General features: G+C 40.7%; 1 protein-coding gene across 16 annotated transcripts in view; it reads right to left on the bottom strand.

The window, feature by feature from the left end:
* LOC105476833 (tripartite motif containing 37) overlaps positions 1-25692 on the bottom strand; it is a 135852-nt gene that overhangs the window by 58871 nt on the left and 51289 nt on the right. For all 16 annotated transcript variants that reach the window (XM_011733091.3, XM_071082852.1, XM_024791249.2 and 13 more), the window contains 5 exons: positions 22580-22694; positions 20527-20742; positions 19045-19181; positions 13589-13671; positions 3837-4031 (listed from right to left, as the gene is read on the bottom strand). In XM_011733091.3, coding sequence (XP_011731393.2) covers positions 3837-4031; positions 13589-13671; positions 19045-19181; positions 20527-20742; positions 22580-22694 — 746 coding nt within the window. The remainder of the gene's footprint in view (positions 1-3836; positions 4032-13588; positions 13672-19044; positions 19182-20526; positions 20743-22579; positions 22695-25692) is intronic.

The following is a 25692-nucleotide window of genomic DNA, read 5'->3' as shown; positions in this document are numbered from 1 at the left end:
ATAAAACATGCACTAAATTCCGTTAATGAAAATAAAGAATCCTAACTTATTCACACCTTCAGTTAGAATCTGAGTCACATCATACTCAAATTTGAATTACACATTTAATTCTAAAAGTTTAAAAGCTGCCCTACTGCCTTGTGCTTTCTTCTTTAAACTTCTCCACTTTTCTAAAACTTTCTGCAGAGCTTTTATTATGTTTATAATTGAAAAAAACGACAAAGAAAATCTAGAAGCCAAATACTTTGTCAAATCTGCCATATATAACATTATACTAAAAATATGTATTGCTGGCCAGGCACAGTGGCTTACGCCTGTAATCCCAGCACTTCAGGAGGCTGAGGTGAGAGAATTGCTTGAGGCCAGAAGTTCAACGTCAGCCTGGGGAGCATAGTGACACCCTATCTGTACAAAAAAAATTTTTTTGTTAGCTAGGCTTGGTAATACCCTGACTGAACTTCCATTTCTGATAATTTTCTCAGAATTGTCAGTTTTCTGAAATACAGTCTGAATCTAACCACTTCTAAAATAAAACAATGGCTCTCCATGCCTACTATGAATAAATTCCTCTGGCTAGCATGCAAGTCCTTTCATAGAATGGACCCAACACGACTTTCTAGTTCTACTTACCACTATATGTACCTTAAAATCTGGTTCAACTAGATTACCTGATACCTTTTAATACTCCTTTACATGGTTAAGAACATGAATTTGAAGTTAATCTGACAAATGTTCACTAAATACGTGTTGAAATAAATACACAGAAAAAAATAAACATCAAAACCTAAGCAGGCCAGGTGCAGTGGCTCACACCTGTAATCCCAGCACACTCTGGGAGGCCGAGGCAGGTGGATCACTTGAGCTCAGGAGTTTTGAGACAAGCCTGGCCAACATCGTGAAACCTGTCTCTACAAAAAATTAGCTGGGATTACAGGGATTCACGCCTATAATCCCAGCTACTCAGGTGGCTGAGGTATGAGAATCACCTGAACCCATGAAACGGAGGTTGCAGTGAGCTGAAATCCCGCCATTGCACTCCAGCCTGGGCAACAGAGTGAGACTCTGTCTCAAAAACAACAACAACAACAACAACAAAAACAAGCAAACAAACAAAAAAGGACCCAAGCAAGCCTTTTCAATAAAAAGAAAGTCATTATCTTTCTGCACACTAGCTTACCAACATCCCTTCGCTGAAAGGTATTTTCATTTGGCTTCCATGAGTGTTTCTCTTGGTTTTTCTCCTTTCTAAAAGCTCTTTATCTGGCCCATCTTCCTCACACTCACTAAAAACAGATGTTCATCAGGATTATGTTCCTGGCTCTCTTCTTTTAAAATATTCTCAAAATTCTTTTGCAATCTCACACCCTTGGTTTTAATTATCCAGTATCACCTCCAGAAGAATAACTGTCTGTATTCCAGTTTTTTGTTTGTTTGTTTTTTGAGACAGAGTTTCACTCTTGTTGCCCAAGCTGGAGTGCAATGGTGCAATCTCGGCTTACTGCAACCTCCGACTCCCAGGTTCAAGCCATTTTCCTGCCTCAGCCTCCTAAGTAGCTGGGATTACAGGCACCTGCCACAATGGTGGGCTAATTTTTTGTATTTTTAGTAGAGACAGGGTTTCACCATGTTGGCCAGGCTGGTCTCGAACTCCTGACCTCAGGTGATCCACCAGCCTCAGCCTCCCAAAGTGCTGAGACTACAGGCGTGAGCCACTGCACCCAGCTCCAGTTCTTAATTTTTAGCTGTCTACTGGTCCTCTCTAATTTGATGTCACACTGTTATGCCCAACTCAAGATGTTTAAATCAAAAACTTGCTTTTTCTTTCTACTATTTTCCCCACCCTCATTATCATCAGCATTTTATCTATGTTTGAAATGCAGATAATCTCATTTGTATTATTTTTACACAGAAAACTAGTTTTTTGTTTTTTTTTTTTTTTTTGGAGACGGAGCCTATATCTGTTGCCCAGGCTGGAGTGCAGTGGTGCGATCTCGACTCACTGCAACCTCCGCCTCCCGGGTTCACTCCATTCTCCTGCTGAGTAGCTGGGACTACAGGCGCCTGCCACAACGCCCAGCCAATTTTCTGTGTCCTTGGTAGAGATGGGGTTTCACCGGGTTAGCCAGGATGGTCTTGATCTCCTGATCTCGTGATCTGCCCACCTCGGCCCCCCAAAGTGCTGGGATTACAGGTGTGAGCCACTGCGCCCGGCCAAAAATTAGTTTTAAACAGAAATCTTACTGTTTAGTTTGCATTTTTCCCAATGAGACTGAATATTTTCAAAAACACGATTTTACCTGTCTATAAAATATACCATTGTATGGTTATGCTGTAATTTATTCAGCTATAACTGTATTATTGAATATTTTTAAACATCTGATTGTTTTCTCTTTGGAATATACTCCTCAAAGTTAAATTCCAGGTTTAAAGGATATAGATATTTTAAAACTACTGCAAAATTTTCCTTCAAAAAGGTTAAACCAACTTACATATCCACCTATGGAATCAGAACCTGTCTGTTTCACTGGGCCTTGGCAAACACTACTTGTCATTTAAGTAAAACTTTATATAAAGCATACTTGGCGCACACGTAAAAGGCAACTATTTCATAACCTGAAGACAGTCTTTTAAACTGAGGATCCAGACTTTCAGGAAGTATATCTGGCTCCTAGGAATGAAGAAGCCTAAATAATCTGGACTCCATGTCTCTACACCAGTAGAGGAGCTCTATTTCTCTGTTACTTACACAGAGGTTCTGCCTTGGACTTTGATTGAAAAATGAGTTCTCTTGCCTTCAAACTGCATCAAGGCTGGGCGCGGTGGCTCAAGCCTGTAATCCCAGCACTTTGGGAGGCCGAGACGGGTGGATCACGAGGTCAGGAGATCGAGACCATCCTGGTGAACATGGTGAAACCCCGTCTCTACTAAAAAATACAAAAAACTAGCCGGGCGAGGTGGCGGCGCCTGTAGTCCCAGCTACTCGGGAGGCTGAGGCAGGAGAATGGCGTGAACCCGGGAGGCGGAGCTTGCAGTGAGCTGAGATCCGGCCACTGCAACTCCAGCCCGGGAGACAGAGCGAGACTCCGTCTCAAAAAAAAAAAAAAAAAAAAAAAAAAAAACCTGCATCAAAATCAGAGTTCTAAATCATTGATTTGATGTATATAATACTATTGTTTAAGAAGGTAGAAAAATATTTGTCATATATTTTTGAATATACTGAATATACTTTAGAAAGCATTCCAACAAAAATGGTTTTTAAAATGTAGTTTTTAAAGGCAAATCCTTAGTTGTCCAAAATGACTCTAATCCCTGAGTTTTAAAAAGCCCATGTTTGACTATACAAATCTCCATTTTATTATAGTAACACAAATGTAATTTCCATTTAACAAATAACCTTTGCACAGAAAGCATTGCTGCCAACTGGTGTATATTTTTAGGCTATTGAACATTGAAGAATGAGTAAGTCACCTTTTTCTATGTTCAATTTAGATACAGTTCCACTTGGAAGTAAGGGAATTCATGAAGCCTGACCAAAAAAAGTCCATTCACAAAGAAGATAACTGTATTTCATATGGATCAAACTATCAGGCAAAATCTGAGTAGCAAAATCATAAAAAACCTTCTTGTGGGCATTTTTACTTTGTTTTTGCACAAATCACCTTTGAACAGTAATTTAAAAATTAATTTAGTTGATATAAATATCATTTTTAGGGTATACAATGAAAAACACAGAAATATACCATGTTCCACACATAGCTGAAATACTTAAATGAAAATCCAAGAGTTCTTTCAGACAGCCACAGAAAAAAAGGAAATTATCACTGGTATTATTTTACCTGTGGGCTGCAGAAGTGAAGCAGGTGGGCGAGGTTGTAAGCCCCACAAATTTTCTATACTGCTCCGGTCCTTAAGGTCCAACAAATGTATTAAAATTAATGGATCAATGTCTAGTAAACCACTGGTAGCAGCAGAGCATAAATGTGTTCTTCTTGATATTCTACTACTGGAACCCACATAGTCATGGTTACTACCTGCAAAAGAGGTGTAGAAAATGTATGATATACGTATCTGCACAAATTTAGCTATATTTAAATGAAAAAATGAACTGGTTAACATTATATGAATACTTGTCTATGGACCTATCTCTTAGGAGTTCAGGTTCATGATAAGAAGCAGAAAGAAGGAACCAGATGGCCAGAGAGTTGTACACTAGCACAGTGATTGAGTGGTGGCCTCATTAGTACTTAGAACTCAGAAGCAAGCATCAACCCCATCCTGAGCCCTAGAAAAAAAGAGATGACAATGTGTACAATGTGCACAATCGGAGGGATGAGGGGTGAGGGTGAGGAGGAGATTATATCCCGTGACCACCTGGTTTTAGACGAAAGACGACAAATTCCCACAGTATAACAGATTACAGAGTATTAGACACCAAAATAGGAATCTCATCCAAGTCTCTGGACAGCAAAATGTACAGGTCATGACGGTTTGGTAGACTTTTTCTACTTTGATTAAATAATGGGGTACAATTTGAAGTTTTCGGACTGTCATGTTAATGACTGATGCATATTACAGACATCTGTAAGCAGATATTATGCCTATACCCCTATACTGGACTATGCTCTTTAAGCCAAGAAAAGCATCTGACTTTTCTCTAGCACCTAGTTATAATGCATAGCAAATACCAGGTATGGAAATGTTGCTTAAAACTGACCTTCTTCAATAAAGCTGTTTAAATATATTCTAAAGAGAACATTTTTTAAAAATGCTACATGCAGGAAAGTAGATAATATAAAATATTAAAAAGTCAGGTTCTGACTACTCATGAGTATTTCAGAGAGATCCAGAAGGATATAACTTAGGAGGAAAGCTCCATTATTCAGAAGCTTCAAGCCAATTAATAATTTATGCTTTTCACATCCTCATGTTCTCACTGTCTCCCACTTCTATCTCCTCTTCTAAGGATTATTATCTCACTGACAGTTTTTCTTCCCAGCCTCCGTAAACACTGCAATTCCTATTAAATAACAGAAAACGATTTCCCCTTCACATTGAACAAAAACAAAAACAAAACACTTCATTTTTTTTTGAGATACAGTCTCACTGTTGCCCAGGTTGGAGTGCAGTGGCCCGATCTCCGCTCACAGCAACCTCCGCCTCCCGGGTTCAAGCGATTCTCCTGCCTCAGACTCCCGTGGCGGAGACTACAGACATGCACCACCACACCCGGCTAATTTTTGTATTTTCAGTAGAGACGGGGTTTCATGGATGGTCTGGATCTCCTGACCTAGTGATCCACCCGCCTCAGCCTCCCAAAGTGCTGGGATTACAGGCGTGAGTCACCGCACCCAGCTGAAAACTGTTTTTACCTCTTTTCTTTTACTAAGGAATTCCCAAATTGGGTTGTATGTCAGTCACCTGAAGGAGTTTTTAAAATTACATCCTAGATCTACTGAATAAGAATACTGGGGGTAAGAGGCTGGGTGCAATGGCTCACGCCTGTTATCCCAGCACTTTGGGAGGCCGAGGTGTGTGGATCACCTGAGGTCAGGAGTTCGAGACCAGCCTTGCCAACATGGAGAAACCCCCATCTCCACTAAAAGTACAAAAAAATAGCCAGGTGTGGTGGCAGGCACCTGTAATCCCAGCTACTCAGGAGGCTGAGGCAGGAGAATTGCTTGAACCTGAGAGGCAGAGGTTACAGTGAGCCAAGATCACACCACTGCACTCTAATGTGAGTGACAGAGTGAGGCTCCATCTCAAAAAAAAAAAAAAAAGGATACGGGGGTGAGATCCAGGACTTATTCCCAAAAAGCTAGTCAGACTATTCTTACGTATAGCAAGCCCAGTAGCCCAGTGAATGGAGTTTACCGCCCTAATATCTGGTTCTCCTTTAAAAACAGAAGTTGCTCATTCTTCCATGTTAAATGCATTTACAGTAGAGAAAGCAGTGTCTCCTGTTTCTCACTGCTTTTTCAGGCCATTATTCTCACGACTGAACAATAACTTTTTTTTTCCCCCTGTGGGTATGACCTTTGGCTACTCCCCTTTCAAATGTTCCCACCTTTCTTTTCTTTTTTTTTTTTTTTTTGAGACAGTCTCGCCTCCCAGATTCAAGTGATTCTCCTGTCTCAGCCTCCCTCGTAGCTAGGATTACAGGCATGCGGCACCACGCCTGGCTAATTTTGTATTTTTAGTAGAGACGGTGGTTTCTCCATGTTGGTCAGGCTGGTCTTAGAACTCCCGACCTCAGGTGATCAGCCCGCCTTGGCCTCCCAAAGTGCTGGGATTACAGGGAGGAGCCAGTGTGCCCGGCCTATGTTCCCACCTTTCTACCCACTATCAAATTTCCCCACAGGCATCAAAGACTGGGTTGGCATCGATTTCAGTTTCTCTCTTTCCAAGCTATTCTGTGTGTCTCATATATAAATGTACAGCCCAATGAATACTCATAAAGTGATCACACCCAGATGAAGAAATAGATCATCAGTACCCCAGAACCCCCTCCTATGCCTCCTAAAATTGCTCACTACTCTTACTCTACAAAAGTAATCTTCATTCTAACTTAATTTACAGATTGGTTTTGCCTGTTTGTATTTATGTAAAAGTAACAGAGTATGCTCTTATGCTCTTCTTCTTTGGTCAACATTATTCATGAGATTCATCTATATGGCTGTATATAGGAGTAGCTTATTCATTTTCTTTAAAAAAAAATTTTTTTTAATATTCTTTTTAAACATTTTTCTCTTTCTTTTTTTTTTTTTTTTTTTTTTTTTGAGACAGAGTCTTGCTTTGTCACCCAGGCTGGAATACAGTAGTGCAATCTTGGCTCACCACAACTTCCACCTCCCAGGTTCAAATGATTCTTATGCCTCAGCCTCCCAAGTAGCTGGGATTACAGGCATGCATCATTTCACCCAGCTAATTTTTTCTATTTTTAGTAGAAATCAGGTTTTGCCATATTGGCCAGGCTGGTCTTGAACTCCTGGCCTCAAGTGACCCACATGACTCAGCCTCCCAAAGTGCTGGGATTACAGGCATGAGCCACTGCCTCATTTTCATTATTACTGTGCAGCATCAGTTTATGAATATATCCAATTTATTTCTCTATTCTATTAGAAAACAATTTGGGTTGCTTCTAGCTTTTGGCTATTAAGAATAAAGCTATGCAGCCAGGCACAGTGGCTCACGCCTGTAATCCCAGCACTTTCAGAGGCCGAGGCAGGTGGATCACGAGGTCAGGAGTTCAAGACCAGCCTGGCCACGATGGTGAAACCCCATCTCTACTAAAAATACAAAAATTAGCCAGCCGTGGTGGAGGGCGCCTGTAATCCCAGTTACTTGGGAGGCTGGGGTAGAACTGCTTGAACCCGGGAGCAGAGGTTGCAGTGAGCTGAGATCACGCCACTGCATTCTAGCTTGGGCAACAGAGTGAGATTCAAAAAAAAAAAAAAAAACTATGCTTCTGAAGTTCACATAGGAAAAAAAAAAAAACCTCGTAAAAAGACAAACGGATCAGTGACAGGTTCTTCTCCATTTGTGCCAAGCGATATGAAATCTTGCTAAAATGTCACACTGATATACTTGAGTTCATTACAGCATACTGCCTGTATGCATTATGATGACACTCAAGGCCCTATTACAGTCTAGTCCTCAACTACCTTTCCAGAATATTCTACATTTTCACATCCTTTATTTTGTTATAAATTACATACTGATATTTACAATCACAAAATCTTGTAATGATCAGTGCTGGATTTTCATTTAAAAATTATGCTCATTCATTTTTCTAACATCTGTGGGCCAGGTGCAATAGCTCACGCCTGTAATCCCAACACTTTGGGAGGCTGAGGCAGGAGGATTGAGGCCAGAAGTTGGAGACCAGCCAGGGCAAGAGAGAAAGACTCCGTCTCCACAAAAAATAATTAGTTGGGTGTGGTGGCATCTGCAGACGTCTTCTTATGAGAACTGCTTTTAGTTTATTCAGTTATTTGAATTTAAGTGAAAGATAATTTATGTTGGCCGGGCGCGGTGGCTCAAGCCTGTAATCCCAGCACTTTGGGAGGCCGAGACGGGCGGATCATGAGGTCAGGAGATCGAGACCATCCTGGCTAACATGGTGAAACCCCGTCTCTACTAAAAAAAATACAAAAAACTAGCCGGGCATGATGGCGGGCGCCTGTAGTCCCAGCTACTTGGGAGGCTGAGGCAGGAGAATGGCGTAAACCCGGGAGGCGGAGCTTGCAGTGAGCTGAGATCAGGCCACTGCACTCCAGCCTGGGCAACAGAGCGAGACTCTGTCTCAAAAAAAAAAAAAAAAAAATTTATGTCAAAAAACATTTGTGCTGAAAGGTTGTAAATATCATTCTAATCCAGATTATTGCCTCACTGAATCCAGTGAGTAGGAAAAATCCAGTTTGTATTTGCTGGTTGTGCGCATGTGTGTGTGTGTTAAGAGACAGGGTCTTGCTCTGTCACCCACGCTGGAGGCAGAGGTTGCAGTGAGCTGAGATCGTGCCACTGCACTGCACCCTGGGCAACAGAGCAAGACTCCGTCTCAAAAAACAAAAAACAAAAAACACATAAACCATTCGAGGCTTGAAATGGACCTTCATAATAAGCATATAACAAAAAAGCAGGCCGGGCACGGTGGCTCAAGCCTGTAATCCCAGCACTTTGGGAGGCCGAGACGGGCGGATCACGAGGTCAGGAGATCGAGACCATCCTGGCTAACACGGTGAAACCCCGTCTCTACTAAAAAAATACAAAAAACTAGCCAGGCGAGGTGGCGGGTGCCTGTAGTCCCAGCTACTCGGGAGGCTGAGGCAGGAAAATGGCATAAACCCGGGAGGCGGAGCTTGCAGTGAGCTGAGATCAGGCCACTGCATTCTAGCCTGGGCGACAGAGCGAGATTCCGTCTCAAAAAAAACCAAAACCAAAACCAAAAAAAAACCAAAAAAGCATTTCCACACTCTGCCCACTGTCACCCCAATCTAGCTTTTTCATTGCCTTGGTTTAAAAAGCTTTTTACTGGCCGGGCGTGGTGGCTCACGCCTGTAATCCCAGTACTTTGGAAGGTCAAGGAGGGCAGATCACGAGGTCAGGAGATCAAGACTATCCTGGCTAACACAGTGAAACCCCGTCTCTGCTAAAAATACAAAAAATTAGCTAGGCGTCGTGGCGTGCGCCTGTAGTCCCAGCTACTCGGGAGGCTGAGGCAGCAGAATGGTGTGAACCCAGGAGGCAGAGCTTGCAGTGAGCCAAGATCATGCCACTGCACTCCAGCCTAGGCTACGGAGCGAGACGCCATCTCAAAAGAAAAAAAAAAGCTTTTATTTTAGTATAGTTTTAGGTTTACAGGAAAGATAAAAATACAGACAGTTCCTATAAAACCCAGACCCAATTTCCCCAATGTTAATACCTTTCATTACTATGGTATATTTGTCACAACTAATGAACCAATACTGATATATTATTAACTAAATCCTATTGCGATTTTAGTAGTTTTCCCCTAATGTTCTTTTTCTGTTCAGAGTCTCACCTAGAGTATTGAAATACATTTAGTTGCTCCTGTCTTTTTAGACTCTTCTGGTCTATGACAGTCTCTCAGATTTTCTTTATATCTGAAAAGTATGTCAAATATTTTGTAGAATGTTCCTCAATTAAGGGTATGACTTTTTCCCTCATGATTAGATTGTCTGTGGGTTTTTAGAGAGGGAAGATACTACAGATATAAAGTACCATTCTCAACATATCAACATGACTTATCACTTAAAATACTATCAACATGCTATCAACATGACCTATCACTTACAATACTAAATTTAATCACCTGGGTAGGTAATGTTTGCCAAGTTTCTCTACTTTGAAGTTGTTTCCCCCTTTTGAAACTGTACTCTTCAGAAGCAAGTAACTAAGCATAGCCTACAGTTAAGGAGTAGAAGTTATATTTCATCTCCTTGAGGAGGGAGTATTTAAATAATTTGGAATTCTTTTGTATGTATACTGTCATATTCTAGCTAATTGTTCATAAATCCACTCACCTTTATGTTATAAATTACTTAGTGTTGTATTTTCCAGGTAGGCATGATATTTAACAAATTTGTGCCAAATATATAAATTTCCCAAAGCATATAATAAAAATAAACTGGTTCATTATTATGTCTTCAACATCTAGAATTCAGTGCCTGAATTATTAAAGAACATTCAGAATTATAACACAGGTTCCATAAGAACAGGAATATCTTGTTATTCAATATTGTATCTCTAGATAGTAAAACTGTACACAGTTCAAGTGCTCAGTAAATATTTTATGAATATATAATTCAAAAATGTAAACTCTTCTTTACCCTAAGTGTATATAAATGTTATATACAAGAATTTCCCGGCCGGGCGCGGTGGCTCAAGCCTGTAATCCCAGCACTTTGGGAGGCCGAGGCAGGCGGATCACAAGGTCAGGAGATCGAGACCACGGTGAAACCCCGTCTCTACTAAAAATACAAAAAATTAGCCGGGCGCGGTTGTGGGCGCCTGTAGTCTCAGCTACTCGGGAGGCTGAGGCAGGAGAATGGCATGAACCCGGGAGGCGGAGCTTGCAGTGAGCCGAGATCGTGCCACTGCACTCCAGCCTGGGCGACAGAGCGAGACTCCGTCTCAAAAAAAAAAAAAAAAAAAAAAAAAGAATTTCCCTACCACACAGTTTAAGAGAGGAAAGAATGGACCTAACTAAAAGAAAACACACAAAGCTGAAAAGTCAGTCAGTCAGTAAGACTTAATGCTATGCCAGACAGGGATTAAGTCACATGCTCCCTATACTTAAAGAATAAACTACATTCTAACTCCAAACAGGGTTTCTTCTTTTTTCTAGAAGCTAAGCAAGCACTGGCCTCAAGATAAGCAATATTGAAACAATTGCAGCTTACTGACTGCCAGATGCTGACTGACTCACTCCCCGTTCTACAAGCCATAACTACAGAGCTTTCATTGGACAAAAGACTGATTTCAGTAACTTTCTCCTGTTAAGAGTCCCCAACCATGGACTGGTTCTGGCCGGTATACAGAGGTTGAGCATTGAGTCGTTGTGTCGTTGGTTTTACCTTTGTGTCGTTGGTTTTACCTTTTGACAACAGGGCCTAATTGTAATGCATTTAAATGTTCAATCCCCAGTCCAAAGTAAACATGAAATGCATGTAACATGCATGTTTGTCTACTATGCATGCATGTGTTCCCCTCTTCATGATATTCACAGCTCCTCCTATACCCTGTTGAATCCATTTAGTTGTACTTGGACAACTTATTCATTATCAATTCCTATGTTACCCTTCCCTCCTGCAAAGTGCCTGCTTTTAGTCTTTACCAGAGGCTATACTTCACAGCTTGTCAGGATGGCCAGTCTTTATAAGAATTAAAGCTTTCTCTCTAAATTTGTAGATCTTGTGATTCTTTGAAGTTCCTCCTGACTAAAGAATGACACAGAGGAATGAGAGAAGTAAGACTAAGGAAACAAACAGGAATCCAGACATAAAGGAATTTATGTGCCATGTTAACAAGTTTGGACTTTATCCTATAATAAATATAATCCTTAAAGAGTTTTTAAGTAGAGAAATAACATGATTAGATATTATTTTTCATTATTTTTATTTCTTTTTTTGAAACAGGGTCTCACTTTGTTGCCTAGGCTGGAGTACAGTGGTGCTATCTCAGCTTACTGCAGGCTCCGCTTTCTGGCTCAGGTGATCCTCCCACCTCAGCCACCCAAATAGCTGGGACCACAGGCAGCAATTTTGCCACCACATCTGGCTAACTTTTTTTGTATTTTTTGTAGAGACAGGGTTTCACCACGTTGCCCAGGCTGGTCTCAAACTCCTGGACTCAAGCAATGCACCCACATCAGCCTCCCAAAGTGCTGAGATTACAGGTGTGAGTCACCAAGTCTGGCAGAGAAGTAACACGATTAGATATTAATCAGAAAGAAAAAAACACCCTCATTCTGAATCCATGCTGTAAAAATGGATTCATGCTGTAAAAATGGAGGGGAACAATAATAAATACAAAGAACCCAGGTGAAAGGCTGTTGTGAAAGACAGAGGCCTAGACTAGGAATGGCAAAGGAGTGGGAGTATCAAATGAATTTACGCACGATTTAGGAGACAGAACCAACAGATCTTGGTAATACACTAAAGGTAAACTTTTAGGGAGAGGAAGAAGTAAAGAATGTATAGCACTATCAATCAGGGTAGCTACTGCTGACAGGCAAGCTGGCAGATGAAAAGACAGTAATTTGTGTTTGGGAGGTGCTGAGTCACACCAAGATAAGGGTTTGGAAATTACTGGAAAGTCAAAGGCTAAAGAAAGAACTTGAAGAGTAATCAGTATATAGATAGTAACTGAAATACAGGTGTGGATACGATTACCCAGGATTAAAGTCAGGAGTAGAAAGAATATAGGGCTTAGGTTGGAGTTGAAATGGTGAGGACTAGTATTTAGAAGTCTTTAGTTATCCAAGCATATTAAGAGTATGCCAGTGTTGGCCAGGCGCAGTGGCTCACGCCTGTAATCCCAGCACTTTGGGAGGCCAAGGCGGGCGGATCATGAGGTCAGGAGATCGAGACCATCCTGGCTAACACAGTGAAACCCCGTCTTCACCAAAAATACAAAAAGTTCTCCGGGCGTGGTGGCGGGTGCCTGTAGTCCTAGCTACTCCAGAGGCTGAGGCAGGAGAACGGCGTGAGCCTGGGAGGCGGAGCTTGCAGTGAGCCGAGATCACACCACTGTACTCCAGCCTGGGCAACAGAGCGAGACTCCGTCTCAAAAAAAAAAAAAAAAAAAAAAAAAAAAAAAAAGAAGAATATGCCAGTGTTCACACTGAGGAGAACATGGGTAAAACAGAAACAGTAGAAAGCTAACTTTTAATTACTCTAGCCAAGATTCACTACTTAATTAAATAGATCCGAGAACACACAAAAAAAGTACTCATTATATAAGTCAGTTCTTCCCAGGAGAAGCAGTGTAGTTTGGGAGAAAAATGCTGGGTCCACAAACCCAGGACAATCTGGAGTTCTAGTCTGGTTGTACTAACAACCAGCTATATGACCAGGCAACTAAAAACCATAAAATGAGCTCTTTAAGATCCTTTGTAAGTCTAAGAGTCAATTATTCCATTGAGATCATTCTATAGTCCAGGAAGATATACAAATAAGACTTTATATCAGAAAACAGTATAAAATATAAGCATGGGATACAGACAAAACTGGGGATTCAATTACTCTCATTTACTAAATTGCTAAAAGTTGGCAAGTTGCTGTAATTTCTCTATCCATCGGTGAATGTACCACCAGAATTTTATTAATATAAGGCATATAAAGTGCTTCTCACAGTGCCTGGTACATAAGAACATTTTTTAAATGGTAGCTATTATTATTAAGTATCTTTAGTAATGAACTCTAAAAAATCCGTATTACAAGATGTAGCACTTCCAACACCACGAACCATGTACAAGCAGTGGCTACCACCTATTTAAAATATAATACGGTCAGAGAAGAGCAGGGAGAAAATAGAATGGCTTGGAGGCAGTGGGTGACCTCATTACCTGCAGGTCCTGCAGCTGCATCTTCCATGAGTTCTCCCTCTTCTAATTCCATGTTGTTATATTCCACATCATTTTCTCCAGACCTAAGAATATACAAAATCCATCATTCATATAGAGCGATACAATAAACGTTTTTCACACCTCAACAAATTTTATGATATGCAGATTTTTCTGTGAAATAAGATATTTCTAAATACAAAAAGGAGAAAGATTTTTTGTCACTATCCAAATTTAAGTAGTGGTAATGTTATTGTTTAAACAACCTTCAAAAAATATCGGCCAGGCACGGTGGCTCACGCCTACAATCCCAGCACTTTGGGAGGCTGAGGCGGGCGGATCACAAGGTCAGGAGATTGAGACCATCCTGGCTAACACAGTGAAATTCCCGTCTCTGCTAAAAATACTAAAAATTAGCTGGGCTTGGTGGCGGACACCTGTAGTCCCAGCTACTCAGGAGGCTGAATCAGGAGAATGGCGTGAACCCAGGAGGCGGAGCTTGCAGTGAGCCAAGATTGCGCCACTGCACTCCAGCCTGGGGGACAGGGCGAGACTCCATCTCAAAAAAAAAAGAAAAAAAAAAAATCAGCCATTTCTTCTTACAAAGCTAAGAAAAAAACGGAATTAAAAAATATATATATCAAGGCCAGGTATGGTGGCTCACACCTGAAATCCCAGCACTTTGGGAGGCTAAGGTGGGCGGATCACCTGAGGTCAGGATTTCGAGACCAGCCTGGCCAACATGGCAAAACCCTGTCTCTCCTAAAAATACAAAAATTAGCTGGGTGTTGTGGTGGGTGCCTGTAATCCCAGCTCCTCAGGAGCCTGAGGCAGGAGAATCGGTTGAACCTGGGAGGTGGAGGTTGCAGTGAGCCCAAGATTGCACTACCGCACTCCAGCCTGGGCAACAGAGCGAGACTCTGTCTCAAGAAGGACAGGACAGGACAGGACAGGAAAGGAAAAGAAGATTAAAAAAAAAAGAACTGTGTCAGGCAAAAAAAAAAAAGAAATAAATGAAACACTAATAAATCTAAGAACCACTGTTAGAAGAAATTCCAGCTTCTGAGAACTGGTAGCTTAATGGTAATAAATTAGGCTTAAAATATTACAATTTAATATCCAAAAAAAGAAAGGCCCAAATTACTGTTTATGACTAAATACTATTTTTCCAAAAATAAAATTTCAGAAAAGAGGGTACTGACTAGGCCATACAAAGTCTCTCATATTAAAAAACACTCACTATTACTTTATTTTAAACAACAAAGTACTATTTGAAACAGTACCAATCAATGATAGTCTTGGATATTTAAGGAAATCTCAAGATAAGCATCCAGCTTGACAATGTAAGGAGCTCTGCAGATCTGCTCGTTAGTCAAACTGGTGACAATTATTTTAAAAACAACCACTTAACGACTCTGGAAATGGTCCCAAGGGTATACAGCAAATGAAGAAACATCTACTCAAAAAAATCTATAAAACCTGGGTAAGACAAGTGGGTATCCGCAGGATTTGAACCAAGACCACTCTGCTTCCTAACTTGGCGTTACAGAAATTCCACTCCAGATTGGTGCAGTGAAGAACATAGGCCTCCCACTTCCCAAGCTTCCAAGAGGAGGGCTATATTCCTAGGAGTGGCAAGATATCTCCATTTCTCATTCTGCCCCCAGCTACCTATTGCTGATGTTATAGTACAGGCACACACCGCCAAGACATGGAGACTCCCTTCTGCTGAGACCCACTTGTGGAATAGAGGCTCTACTTGGATGCAGCATGATGAGAATACTGGGGCCCAGATCATCCCTGTCCCAGCTTATTCATAAGGTGGAGGTCCCAAGCCTGAAAAGGAAAGAACTAAGGCTACTGTCCCCAACATCCAGTTAACTCAGCTTCTAAAGTAAGGGAGGTATACTTTTATCCTCACTGCAACTTCAAAGTTTTGGCTCAGAGATTTTGCCTACAGGGAGAAGCAGAGACACATACAACACTCAGAGAAACATACAACACTATTAACAGCATCAACAAAATACAGTTGGCCTTCTATATCTGTGGGCTCTGCATCTGCACATTCAACCAACTGTGGATCAAAAATATTTTTTAAGGCCTGGTGCGGTGGTTCATGCCTGTAATCTCAGCACTTGGGGAAGCCGAGGCTGGAGGACTGCTTGAGCCTAGGAGTTCGGGGCCAGCCTAGAACAACATAGTAAGGCCATAGTGAGACCCCATCTCTACAAAAAATTTAAAAATTAGCCAGGTGTGTTGGCAAGCACCTGTAGTCCTAGCTACTTGGAAAACCGAGGTGGGAGGATCACTTGAGCCCAGGAGGTCGAGGTTGCAGTGAGCTGTGATCACAACACCACTGCACTCCAGCTTGGGTGACAGGGCAAGACCCTGTCTCAAAAAATAAAGTTGGCCGGGTGCGGGGGCTCACACCTGTAATCCCAGCACTTTGGGAGGCCGAGGCAGGTGGATCACCTGAGACCAGGAGTTTGAAACCAGCTTGGCCAACATGGCAAAACCCTGTCTCTACTAAAAATACAAAAAATTAGTCAGGCATGGTGGCAGGTGTGTATAATCCCAGCTACTCAGCAGACTGAGGCAGGAAAACCGCTTGAACCCGGGAGGTGGAGGCTGCAGTGAGCTGAGATTGTGCCACTGCGTTCCAGCCTGGGCGACAAGAGCGAAACTCCATCTCAAAAAAAATAAATAAAACAAAACAAAATAAAGCCATGCACAGACTTTTTCCCCTTGTCATTATTCTGTATACTATAGAGCATAACAACATAGCATTTACATTGTATTAGGTATTATAAGTAATCTAGAAATGATTTAAAGTATAGGGGAGGATGTGTATAGGTTATATGCAACTACTCTGCCATTTTATATAAGAGACTTGAGCATCCTCAGATTTTAGTATCCAAGGAGGGGTCCTAGAACCAATACCACAAGGATACTGAGGGACAACTGTACTAGCAAACAGAATCCAGCAACATATAAAAAGAATCATGAGCCAAGCGTGATGATGCACACCAGTAGTCCTAGCTACTAGGAAGGCTGAAGCAGGTGGATCACTTGAGGCCAGAGTTCAAGGTTACGGGGAGCTATAATCATGCCACAGTACTCCAGCCCGGCCACAAAGCAAGATTTTCTTAGGAAAAAAAAAAAAATTCCTGGGTGTAATGGCTCACACCTGTAATCCCAGGCCAAGGCAGGTGGATCACGAGGTCAGAAGATCGAGACCATCCTGGCTAACACGGTGAAACCCCATCTCTATTAAAAATACAAAAAAAACTTAGCCAGGCCAGGTGGTGGGAGCCTGTAGTCCCAACTACTCGGGAGGCTGAGGCAGGAGAATGGTGTGAATCAGGAGGCGGAGCTTGCAGAGAGTGGGTATCGCGCCACTGCACTCCAGCCTGGGTGACAGAGAGAGACACCGTCTCAAATTAAAAAAAGAAAAAAAAAAAGGACGGCCAGGCAAGGTGGATCACACTTGTAATTCCAGCACTTTGGGAGGACGAGACGGTGGATCACGAGGTCAGGTGTTTGAGACCAGCCTGACCAACATAGTGAAACCTCATCTCTACTAAAAATACAAAAAATTAGCCAGGCGTAGTGGTGGGTGCCTATAATCCCAGCTACTCAGGAGGCTGAGACAGGAGAATCGCTTGAACCTGGGAGGCGGAGGTTGCAGTGAACCGAGATCATGCCATTGCACTTCAGCCTGGGTGACAGTGTGAGACTCTGTCTCAAAAAAAAAAAAAAAAAAAAAATTACACACTATGACCAAGTGGGATGTGTCCCAGGAAGGCAAGCTTGGTTTAAAAATCCAAAAATCACCAGGCGCAGTGGCTCACACCTGTAATCCCAGCACTTTGGGAGGCTGAGGTGGGAAGATCACCTGAAGTCAGGAGTTCAAGATCAGCCTGGCCAACGTGGTGAAACCCCATCTCCACTAAAAATACAAAAAAAATAGCCAGGCGTGGTGGTATGTGCCCGTAATCCTTGCTACTCGGGAGGCTGAGGTGGAAGGATCACCTGAACCCAGGAGGTGGAGGTTGCAGTGAGCCAAGATCGTGACACTGCATGCCAGCCTGGGTGACAGAGCAAGACTCCATCTCAAGAAAAAAAATTTATCCACATTAATGATATTCATTAATTAGTTCATCAATAGGGCAGAAGGGAAAGCTCTTCCTTAAATTGCAACTAATGAATAAGAAATAATGGAATTAGAAAAACACCACTTGGCAATCAACACAGTAACCTTTTTCAAGCAACACTCATCAAGGGGTGTCAAAATTCACAGGAAAAAGTAGGAAGAAAAATATATTTACAGTCCCATACACAAGATACTTCTTAATTATAAAGGAAAAAGTAGTAATTTTGGAGTGCAGAAATCTGGCGGATGCTACCTCAACCAAGTGATCAAAATTAACCACAAGTAATGGGACATATTGACATCATGCTCCACTCCCACATGATGCAGTGAAAAGGATACATTATCATTTCCGTAGTATCCCTGCCAAAACTGTGTAATCTCTATCTAATCATGAGGAAACTTCAGACTAATCCAAATTGAGGGACTTTCTACAAAATAAACTATTCTGTATTTCTCAAAAAGTATTAGTCATAAAAAACAATTTTTTTTTTTTTTTTTTGAGACAGTCTCGCTCTGTTGCCCAGGCTGGAGTGTAGTGGTGCGATCTTGGCTCACTGCAAGCTCCGCCTCCTGGGTTCATGCCATTCTCCTGCCTCAGCCTCCCGAGTAGCTGGGACTACAGGCACCCGCCACCACGCCCGGCTAATTTCTTTTTGTATTTTTAGTAGAGACGGGGTTTCACCGTGTTAGCCAGGATGGTCTCGATCTCCTGACCTCGTGATCCACCTGCCTTGGTCTCCCAAAGTGCTGGGATTACAGGTGTGAGCCACCGCGCCCAGCCGAAAAACAAATTTCTAAAAAAGTAACCCAGATGGAAGATAACTAAATCGATTTAACAACTAAATGCAATGTGATCCTGACAAAGGACATTACTGGCAAATTTTTAGAAGGTTACAGTATTACATCAATGTTAATTTCCAGATCTTGATAACTATTCTATAGTTATGTAAGAATATCCTTGTTTTTAGAAAAGTAGACAATGAGAAGTATATTCAATCTCAAGTGTTTCAGAAAAAAATTACAGAGAAATATAAAGCAAAATATTAATAGTGAATGAATCTGTGTGAAGGAAATATGGAATTCTGAACTTTTCTTAGGCATAAAATAATTTCAAAATTCAAATTTAAAAGGTGAAACAAAAACAAAAATTATTGGCTAAGAGCCCAGAGATCAGAGGGAGAAAACTGGCTATTGATTCAACCTTTCAAAAAAGTGCTGAATGTCCCTACTTTTAAGGGTGAGTTAGTTAATATGCTTCTAATAATTACCACTTAAATGCTTTACAGTAGTAAAGTGGGACACTCACATAGTTTCTTCATCAATATCATTTTCTTCTGTATTACTTGTTGCTGTGGAACTAGCAGAGGAACTGCTGCCATCTAGCTGATTTACTTCATCCTCATAAACAAGATCCAGATCCAGATCTCCATCTGAAAGCTCGTGCTAGATCAATGCCAAGAAAACAAGACATCTATTCCAAATGTTTCTACTCAGTTGATCACCCCATCCACCCCATAAACCAAGCACCAAAGAATAATATAGTTATCAAAAAGCTATTTTCTGCTTCTGTGCCTCAGCTGCTGAGCCCTGTGGAGAAAAATCACACAACCACAGTGACATCATTTTACTAACTTATGCGTGCCGCCTTCAGCTGGGCCCTCAGTGTGACTGGAATCCTTCACATATTCCACATCAGCTTCCTCACAGAGCTATGTTTCAAACCATCACTCCTCAGTTCTACCTAATTTTACCATTATCAAGGTCATTAATTAACACTGTCACCTATCTGCACAGAAAAAAAATACCCACTATTAAGCAAAAACTTCCCCAACTTTCAGCTGCCTTACCTGCAAACTCCACCCTTCCTTTAACTCAGTTTGTCAAAGACTAACTGCTTCACCTGACTGCTCCATTCCAAACCCTATTATCTCTAGTTTATCAAAGCACTTAATCTGTGCATTCTCTCGACCCACTGGGTCCTTCAACGTAACTTAAAACTGAAGTATCTCATCTTAAAAATTACTACCAAAAAAAACAACTATCTAGGCATCCCTTCTTATGTAAAAATATCTACTTCTTAAATTCTTATTCTGGATTCTGGCTGTTGTTTAGCTGGGATAGAGCCTGGTTATCTACTAAATCCTAAATCATTCTACCTACATAAGTAATGACAAGGTATGTACTAGTTTCAGTGAATGAAAATAGAACACCTGGTTTTTTTTCTTTTTCTTTGAGATGGAGTCTTGCTCTGTCTCCCAGGCTGGAGTGCAGTGGCACAATCTTGGCACACAGCAACCTCCACCTCCCAGGTTCAAGTGATTCTCCTACCTCAGCCTCCCAAGTAGCTGGGATTACAGGCAAGCATCACCACACCCAGCTAATTTTTGTATTTTTAGTAGAGACAGGGTTTCACCATGTTGGCCAGGGTGGTCTCGAACTCCTGACCTCATGTGATCTGCCCACCTTGGCCTCCCAAAGTGCTGGGATTACAGTGTGAGCCACCGCACCCGGCCAGAACACACTTTTAAAATCCACAATTTATGGTAGTTTAGTTTTTAAAATGTACATCACAGTTTGTTTTATAGAATGTATTATTTCAGAATCTTGAAATGCTTTGATTCAACAACTTCTGACTTATTAACATTTACATAAGGGCATATATACATTACTAATGGAAATCAATGGACAATATTTTTAGCCTACTGTTTCAGCACATAATACGTTAAAAGCCATGATTCTACTGTTTCTTTTATCAAACACAAAAATCTAAAACTGGCCTCATTATTACATGATAATCTTCATTCTGAATCTTCTCCTCCTCTTCTTCATCCTCTTTGGCCTCTCTTATAGAAGCTGTAGTAGGACCACCCTCAAGAAGCATGTCAGAGCACGCAGACTTCTTAGCTCGTGTCTCCGGAACATCATCATTTTGGGGGCTAAGATGGTTATCTGGTGGTGACAAATCTCTTGACTTCTGAGTTCGAGATAGCTCAATAGTAAGTCTCTTTTAAAACAAGAAAAGCACAAATATTAGCCATAGCTCACTGGCACAGTAAAAGATGTTTCTAGCTAAAAAAAAAAATGCATCCAGACGCTCCTAAAACCATTTCTTTCTTTCCTTATCTATTTTTTGAGAACTGTCTCACTCTGTTGCCCAGGCTGAAGTGCAGTGGTGCCATCACAGCTCACTGCAAGCCTTGAACTACTGGGCTCAACAGATCCTACTGCCTCAGCCTCTCAAGTGGCTGGGACTGGAGGCATGTGCCACCATGCTTAGCTAATTTCATTTTTTATTTATCTTGCTACGTTGCTCAGGCTGGTTTTGAACTCCTGGGCTCAAATGATCTTCTGGTCTCGGCCTCCCAACATGCTGGGATTACAGGAGTGAGCCACCTCACTTGGCACCATTTCTTAAACTATTTCTCTGAATCCCTACTGCCTTTTATTTATGAAAAAAATTGATGACAAAGATAAACTGCCCCATATATGCTCATCTTCCTTCTTTCATATCCAGCCTAAGCTAAACATACAAATAGCAAACAGTAAGTGAATACAGGTAGTTTTAAATAGTACATTTGGCCAGGTGCGGTGGCCCAAGCCTGTAATCCCAGCACTTTGGGAGGCCGAGACGGGCGGATCACGAGGTCAGGAGATCGAGACCATCCTGGCTAACACGGTGAAACCCCGTCTCTATTAAGAAATACAAAAAACTAGCCGGGCGAGGTGGCGGGCGCCTGTAGTCCCAGCTACTCGGGAGGCTGAGGCCGGAGAATGGCGTAAACCCGGGAGGCGGAGCTTGCAGTGAGCTGAGATCAGGTCACTGCACTCCAGCCTGGGTGACAGAGCGAGACTCCGTCTCAAAAAAAATAAATAAAAATAAATAAATAAATAAATAGTACATTTAACATGAAAATCTCTGAAAGCATGTATTTATTCATATTTTCCTCCCTGACCTATTAACGATTCTCAGCACTCCAAACCTTCCGCCACATCCTAAGTTCCTAAGGGAAATGAAACATTCCTTAGTTTATCATTGTAAAATAAAAATTCATCAATTAATCTTCTCTAGTGCTCATTCAATAATAGTTAAGAGTTCAAGATGGGACAACTTTTAATTGTGCTATAGCCTAGAATCCTCTAAATCCAAGATAACTTGTGGAAGAGAAACTAAGTCACTGACAGAAACACAAAGAGCTTACCTCAAACTACAGCCACACTGTTCAAAACAACTTTATGCAATGACGGAAATGCTCTAGATTTGCAGTACCCAATGCAAGCACTTGAAATGTGGCTACTGCAACTAAGGAATTAAATTTTTAATTTTAATCAAGTTAAATTTACAGACCAGGCACAGTGGCTCACACCTGTAACCTCAGCACTTTAGGAGGCCAAGGCAGGCAGAGTGCTTGAGCCCAGGAGTTCAAGACCAGCTTGGGCAATACGGAGAAGCCCCTGTCTCCATAAAAAATACAAAAACTAGCCATGACACCTGCTCAAAGTCAGAGCTACCTGGGAGGCTAAGGTGGGAGGACCACCCAAGCTTGGGAAGCTGAAGCTGCAGTTAGTGGAAACTGTTCCTGGCAACGAGAGTGAGTGTGACCCTGTCTCCAAAATAAAAAATAAATAAAGTAAAACAAAAATTTACATAGCCATATGTGACTAGTGGTTACTAAACTGGACACTGCAGAACCAGTAAGGATGGGGAACAGGATAACTAGATTTTTTTTCCAATTATAAACTACAAAATTACAAATAGCAGTAAATATATTAAATCTAATTACAAATATAACAAGCCAAAAGGACAATAGGAAACACTAAACCAGAAATATATATTTCCTTACCTCTTTAAGGTTGTTTATTTGTTGGATATAACTAGTCTGTGCAGCTTCCAACTGAGTAATGTACCAATGCTGGTCCCGGGATTTTTGAAAGAAAGTTGGTGAACGTACCTGAAACCTTAAAAGAATCGTGCCACATTTAAAAAAAAAAAAAAAATTCAAATGGTAAAATATTATGAGTCTAGCTTTGAATTCTGTAATTTTGGTTAACTTGATTATAAGGCCAAAATTCACATAAACTTAGAGCTGCTAGTATTTGCTGTTTATAGACGTAATCCACAGATTATGACACAAGATTCTGAAAATCCAGTTGTCCTCAAACTACCTTTCTAAAGTACATTGTACATTGTAGTTAAGCTCCCCAAACTAACCTACTAAGGCATATTATAATAATGCAACTAAAATATGATGATGATCATGAGTTGGGAAGAAGAGAGCCATATACCATGCAGTTCCCTCCTATAAGGAGAAAGATAACTCTTATCCCTTTCTTCCCTAAATCAGGCCCTAGCAAAATACAAAGTTTTAAATGCTGCTCTTTATATTTCTCTATTCCATCTCACATTCCCATATTTCCTGCCCCTCAGAAAAAAATCATTTACTGGGTCAACCACCCAGGATTGCTTTACTGTCCCCCAAAGAGTTACATGCTCTAAATAAACTATATCCCGAACCCTTCAAGATAGCAATCAAAATTGCCCTTATTACAATATGGCATTATTTCAGCTTAGATTAGGAAAAAAAAGTACTGCATCTACATAAAATCATATTAATATATAAATGACAGAAACTTAATCTATCCAGTTGTTTTAATTTTTAAAAAAACTAATACTTACTAAAGCAAACAAACCTCTACCTTTGTTACATAGCCTAACGTAACTATATTTATAGTGAAAAAATTGCAGTGCATGTGTGAAGGTGTTTTTGAAGAAAGGAAACACCACAAGGCAAGATTAATTTGGATATCTACCTCTCTTTCATTCCTTCCAGCCTTTTACCCAGTTACACAATGTTAGCTGTCCATTTTTTTCTAGGATTTTACACCTTAGTGTAAGAACCTACTGACCATTTAACAGTTATCTGGCAGTATATACCTAGTTTCAGTCAAGAATACTCATGCAAGAAAGGACAGAACATAAACACCAACTATAAAACAACAGTCCTATTTAATGTTGGGGTAGTCTTGATAGGTCAGAAGTTTTTGGGCATCATTATATGCTATATTTGGATTATCAAAATGAGAACTTGAGTATTTTTTTTTAAAAAAAAGAGATTGGCTGGGCACAGTGGCTCACGCCTGTAATCCTAGCACTCTGGGAGGCCGAGGCGGGCAGATCACCTGTGGTCAGGAGTTCAAGACCAGTCTCGCCAACATGGTGAAACCCCATCTCTATTAAAAGTACAAAAATTAGCCGGGTATGGTGGTGGGCGCCTGTAATCCCAGCTACTCAGGAGGCTGAGGCAGGAGAATCACTTGAATCTGGGAGGCAAAGGTTGCAGTGAGCCGAGATCATGTCACTGCACTCTAGCCTGGGCAACAGAGCGAAACTCCGTCTCTAATATAATATAATATAATACAAAATAAAAATAAAATAAAATAAACAGATTAAAGTATGTTCTGAACTGAACTGAGCAGAGATGATTCACAGTCTAGGAAGCACCCACTGGTAAGACATTAAAGTAAGATCGTCTGAACACTATTATTTTCTTTGAATGACTTAAACCAGTGGTTAACCCTGAGCATTATAATATTTTGCCATTAAAACAAAACCAAGCAGCAGGTAAATTTTCTTAACTTTCTGTTTTAATGAAAGAATGAAATATATATTCATAGTTACAGAAAAGCCTTAAATAACTTTCTAATAAAGTTCCACCAGAATCTTGAACTAAATGAGGTTTAAAGTTTGAGCAATGTTTCATTAAATAAATAAATATAATACGATAATGAGAAGCTCCCTATCCACGAATTTCATAGCAATTTACTTATGGTGCTACTATAGCATTATTTTATAATAAGAGTGTAGTAAACTCTTTTTTTATCTGCCAATTTCATCTTGAGTTCCCTGTGGACAAAAACCATGTCTATATTTTTCTTATTAGCAACTCAGTGTCAGGCATATGGTACAGACTCAATGTTGCTTTAAAAAAATGATGTCCTAACAAGAATTTGTTTCTGTACTAATATATAACAGTAATAAGGATGAAACTAAGACTATAAGAAAATGGGTCTTTTGTAGGTTGGTAAAATTGATAGTTGAATAATTTTGTAATTCTCTCTATGGCTGAAGCATGAAAAGCAATAAATTACTTCTCTTGGCGAACATTAAACCCCAAAAGTCTGAAAAGCTATATGAAGATAACTAAAATAATCCCTCCCTTCAAAAAACATGATTCCAGGCACAGTGGCATGCACCTGTAATCCCACCTACTTGGGAAGTTGAGGCAGGAGGATCACTTGAGCCCAAGAATTCTAGACTAGACTGGGCAATATAGCAAGACACTGCCTCTAAACAAAACAAAACAAAACAATAACAAAAACATGAATCTTTTTCCCTACACTGAAAATCATATCCCTTGTTAAACTTCTTTACACTTCCAGAAAAGCTATGGAAAACACCTAAGAGTAAATGCTGATATGATCTGTCCAGTATGCTCAAGAACAAAGAGCTCTGAATAAGGGAAATTTAGGAGTACATTAAATCACTCTCAAGAAAAAAAAAGTTTCAAATTGTGATGAGAACTTCTTAAACTGCTAAATACTCTGAAACTTCTCAGTTACGAACGTATTTTAATCTCTTTTTTAAATATTCAAGTTCTCATTTTGATCATCAAATTACAACATCATGTAATGATACCCAAACATCTTGTTTGTTTTTTGTTTTTTTAAGACAGAGTTTCACTCTTGTTGTCCAGGCTGCAGTGCACTAGTGAAATCTCGGGTCACTGCAACATCTGCCTTCTGGGCTCAAGCGATTCAACTGCCTCAGCTTCCCAAGTAGCTGGGATTACGAGCGCCCACCACCACGCCCAAATAATTTTTGTATTTTTAGTAGAGACAGGGTTTCACCATGTTGCCCAGGCTGGTCTTGAACTCCTGACCTCAGGTGATCCACCCA

The sequence above is a fragment of the Macaca nemestrina genome, chromosome 17 (genome assembly GCF_043159975.1).
Source record: "Macaca nemestrina isolate mMacNem1 chromosome 17, mMacNem.hap1, whole genome shotgun sequence".
NCBI classification, from domain to species: Eukaryota; Metazoa; Chordata; class Mammalia; order Primates; family Cercopithecidae; genus Macaca; species Macaca nemestrina.
Note: the sequence above shows the minus strand (reverse complement) of the source record. Positions and strands in the feature narration are given on the sequence as shown.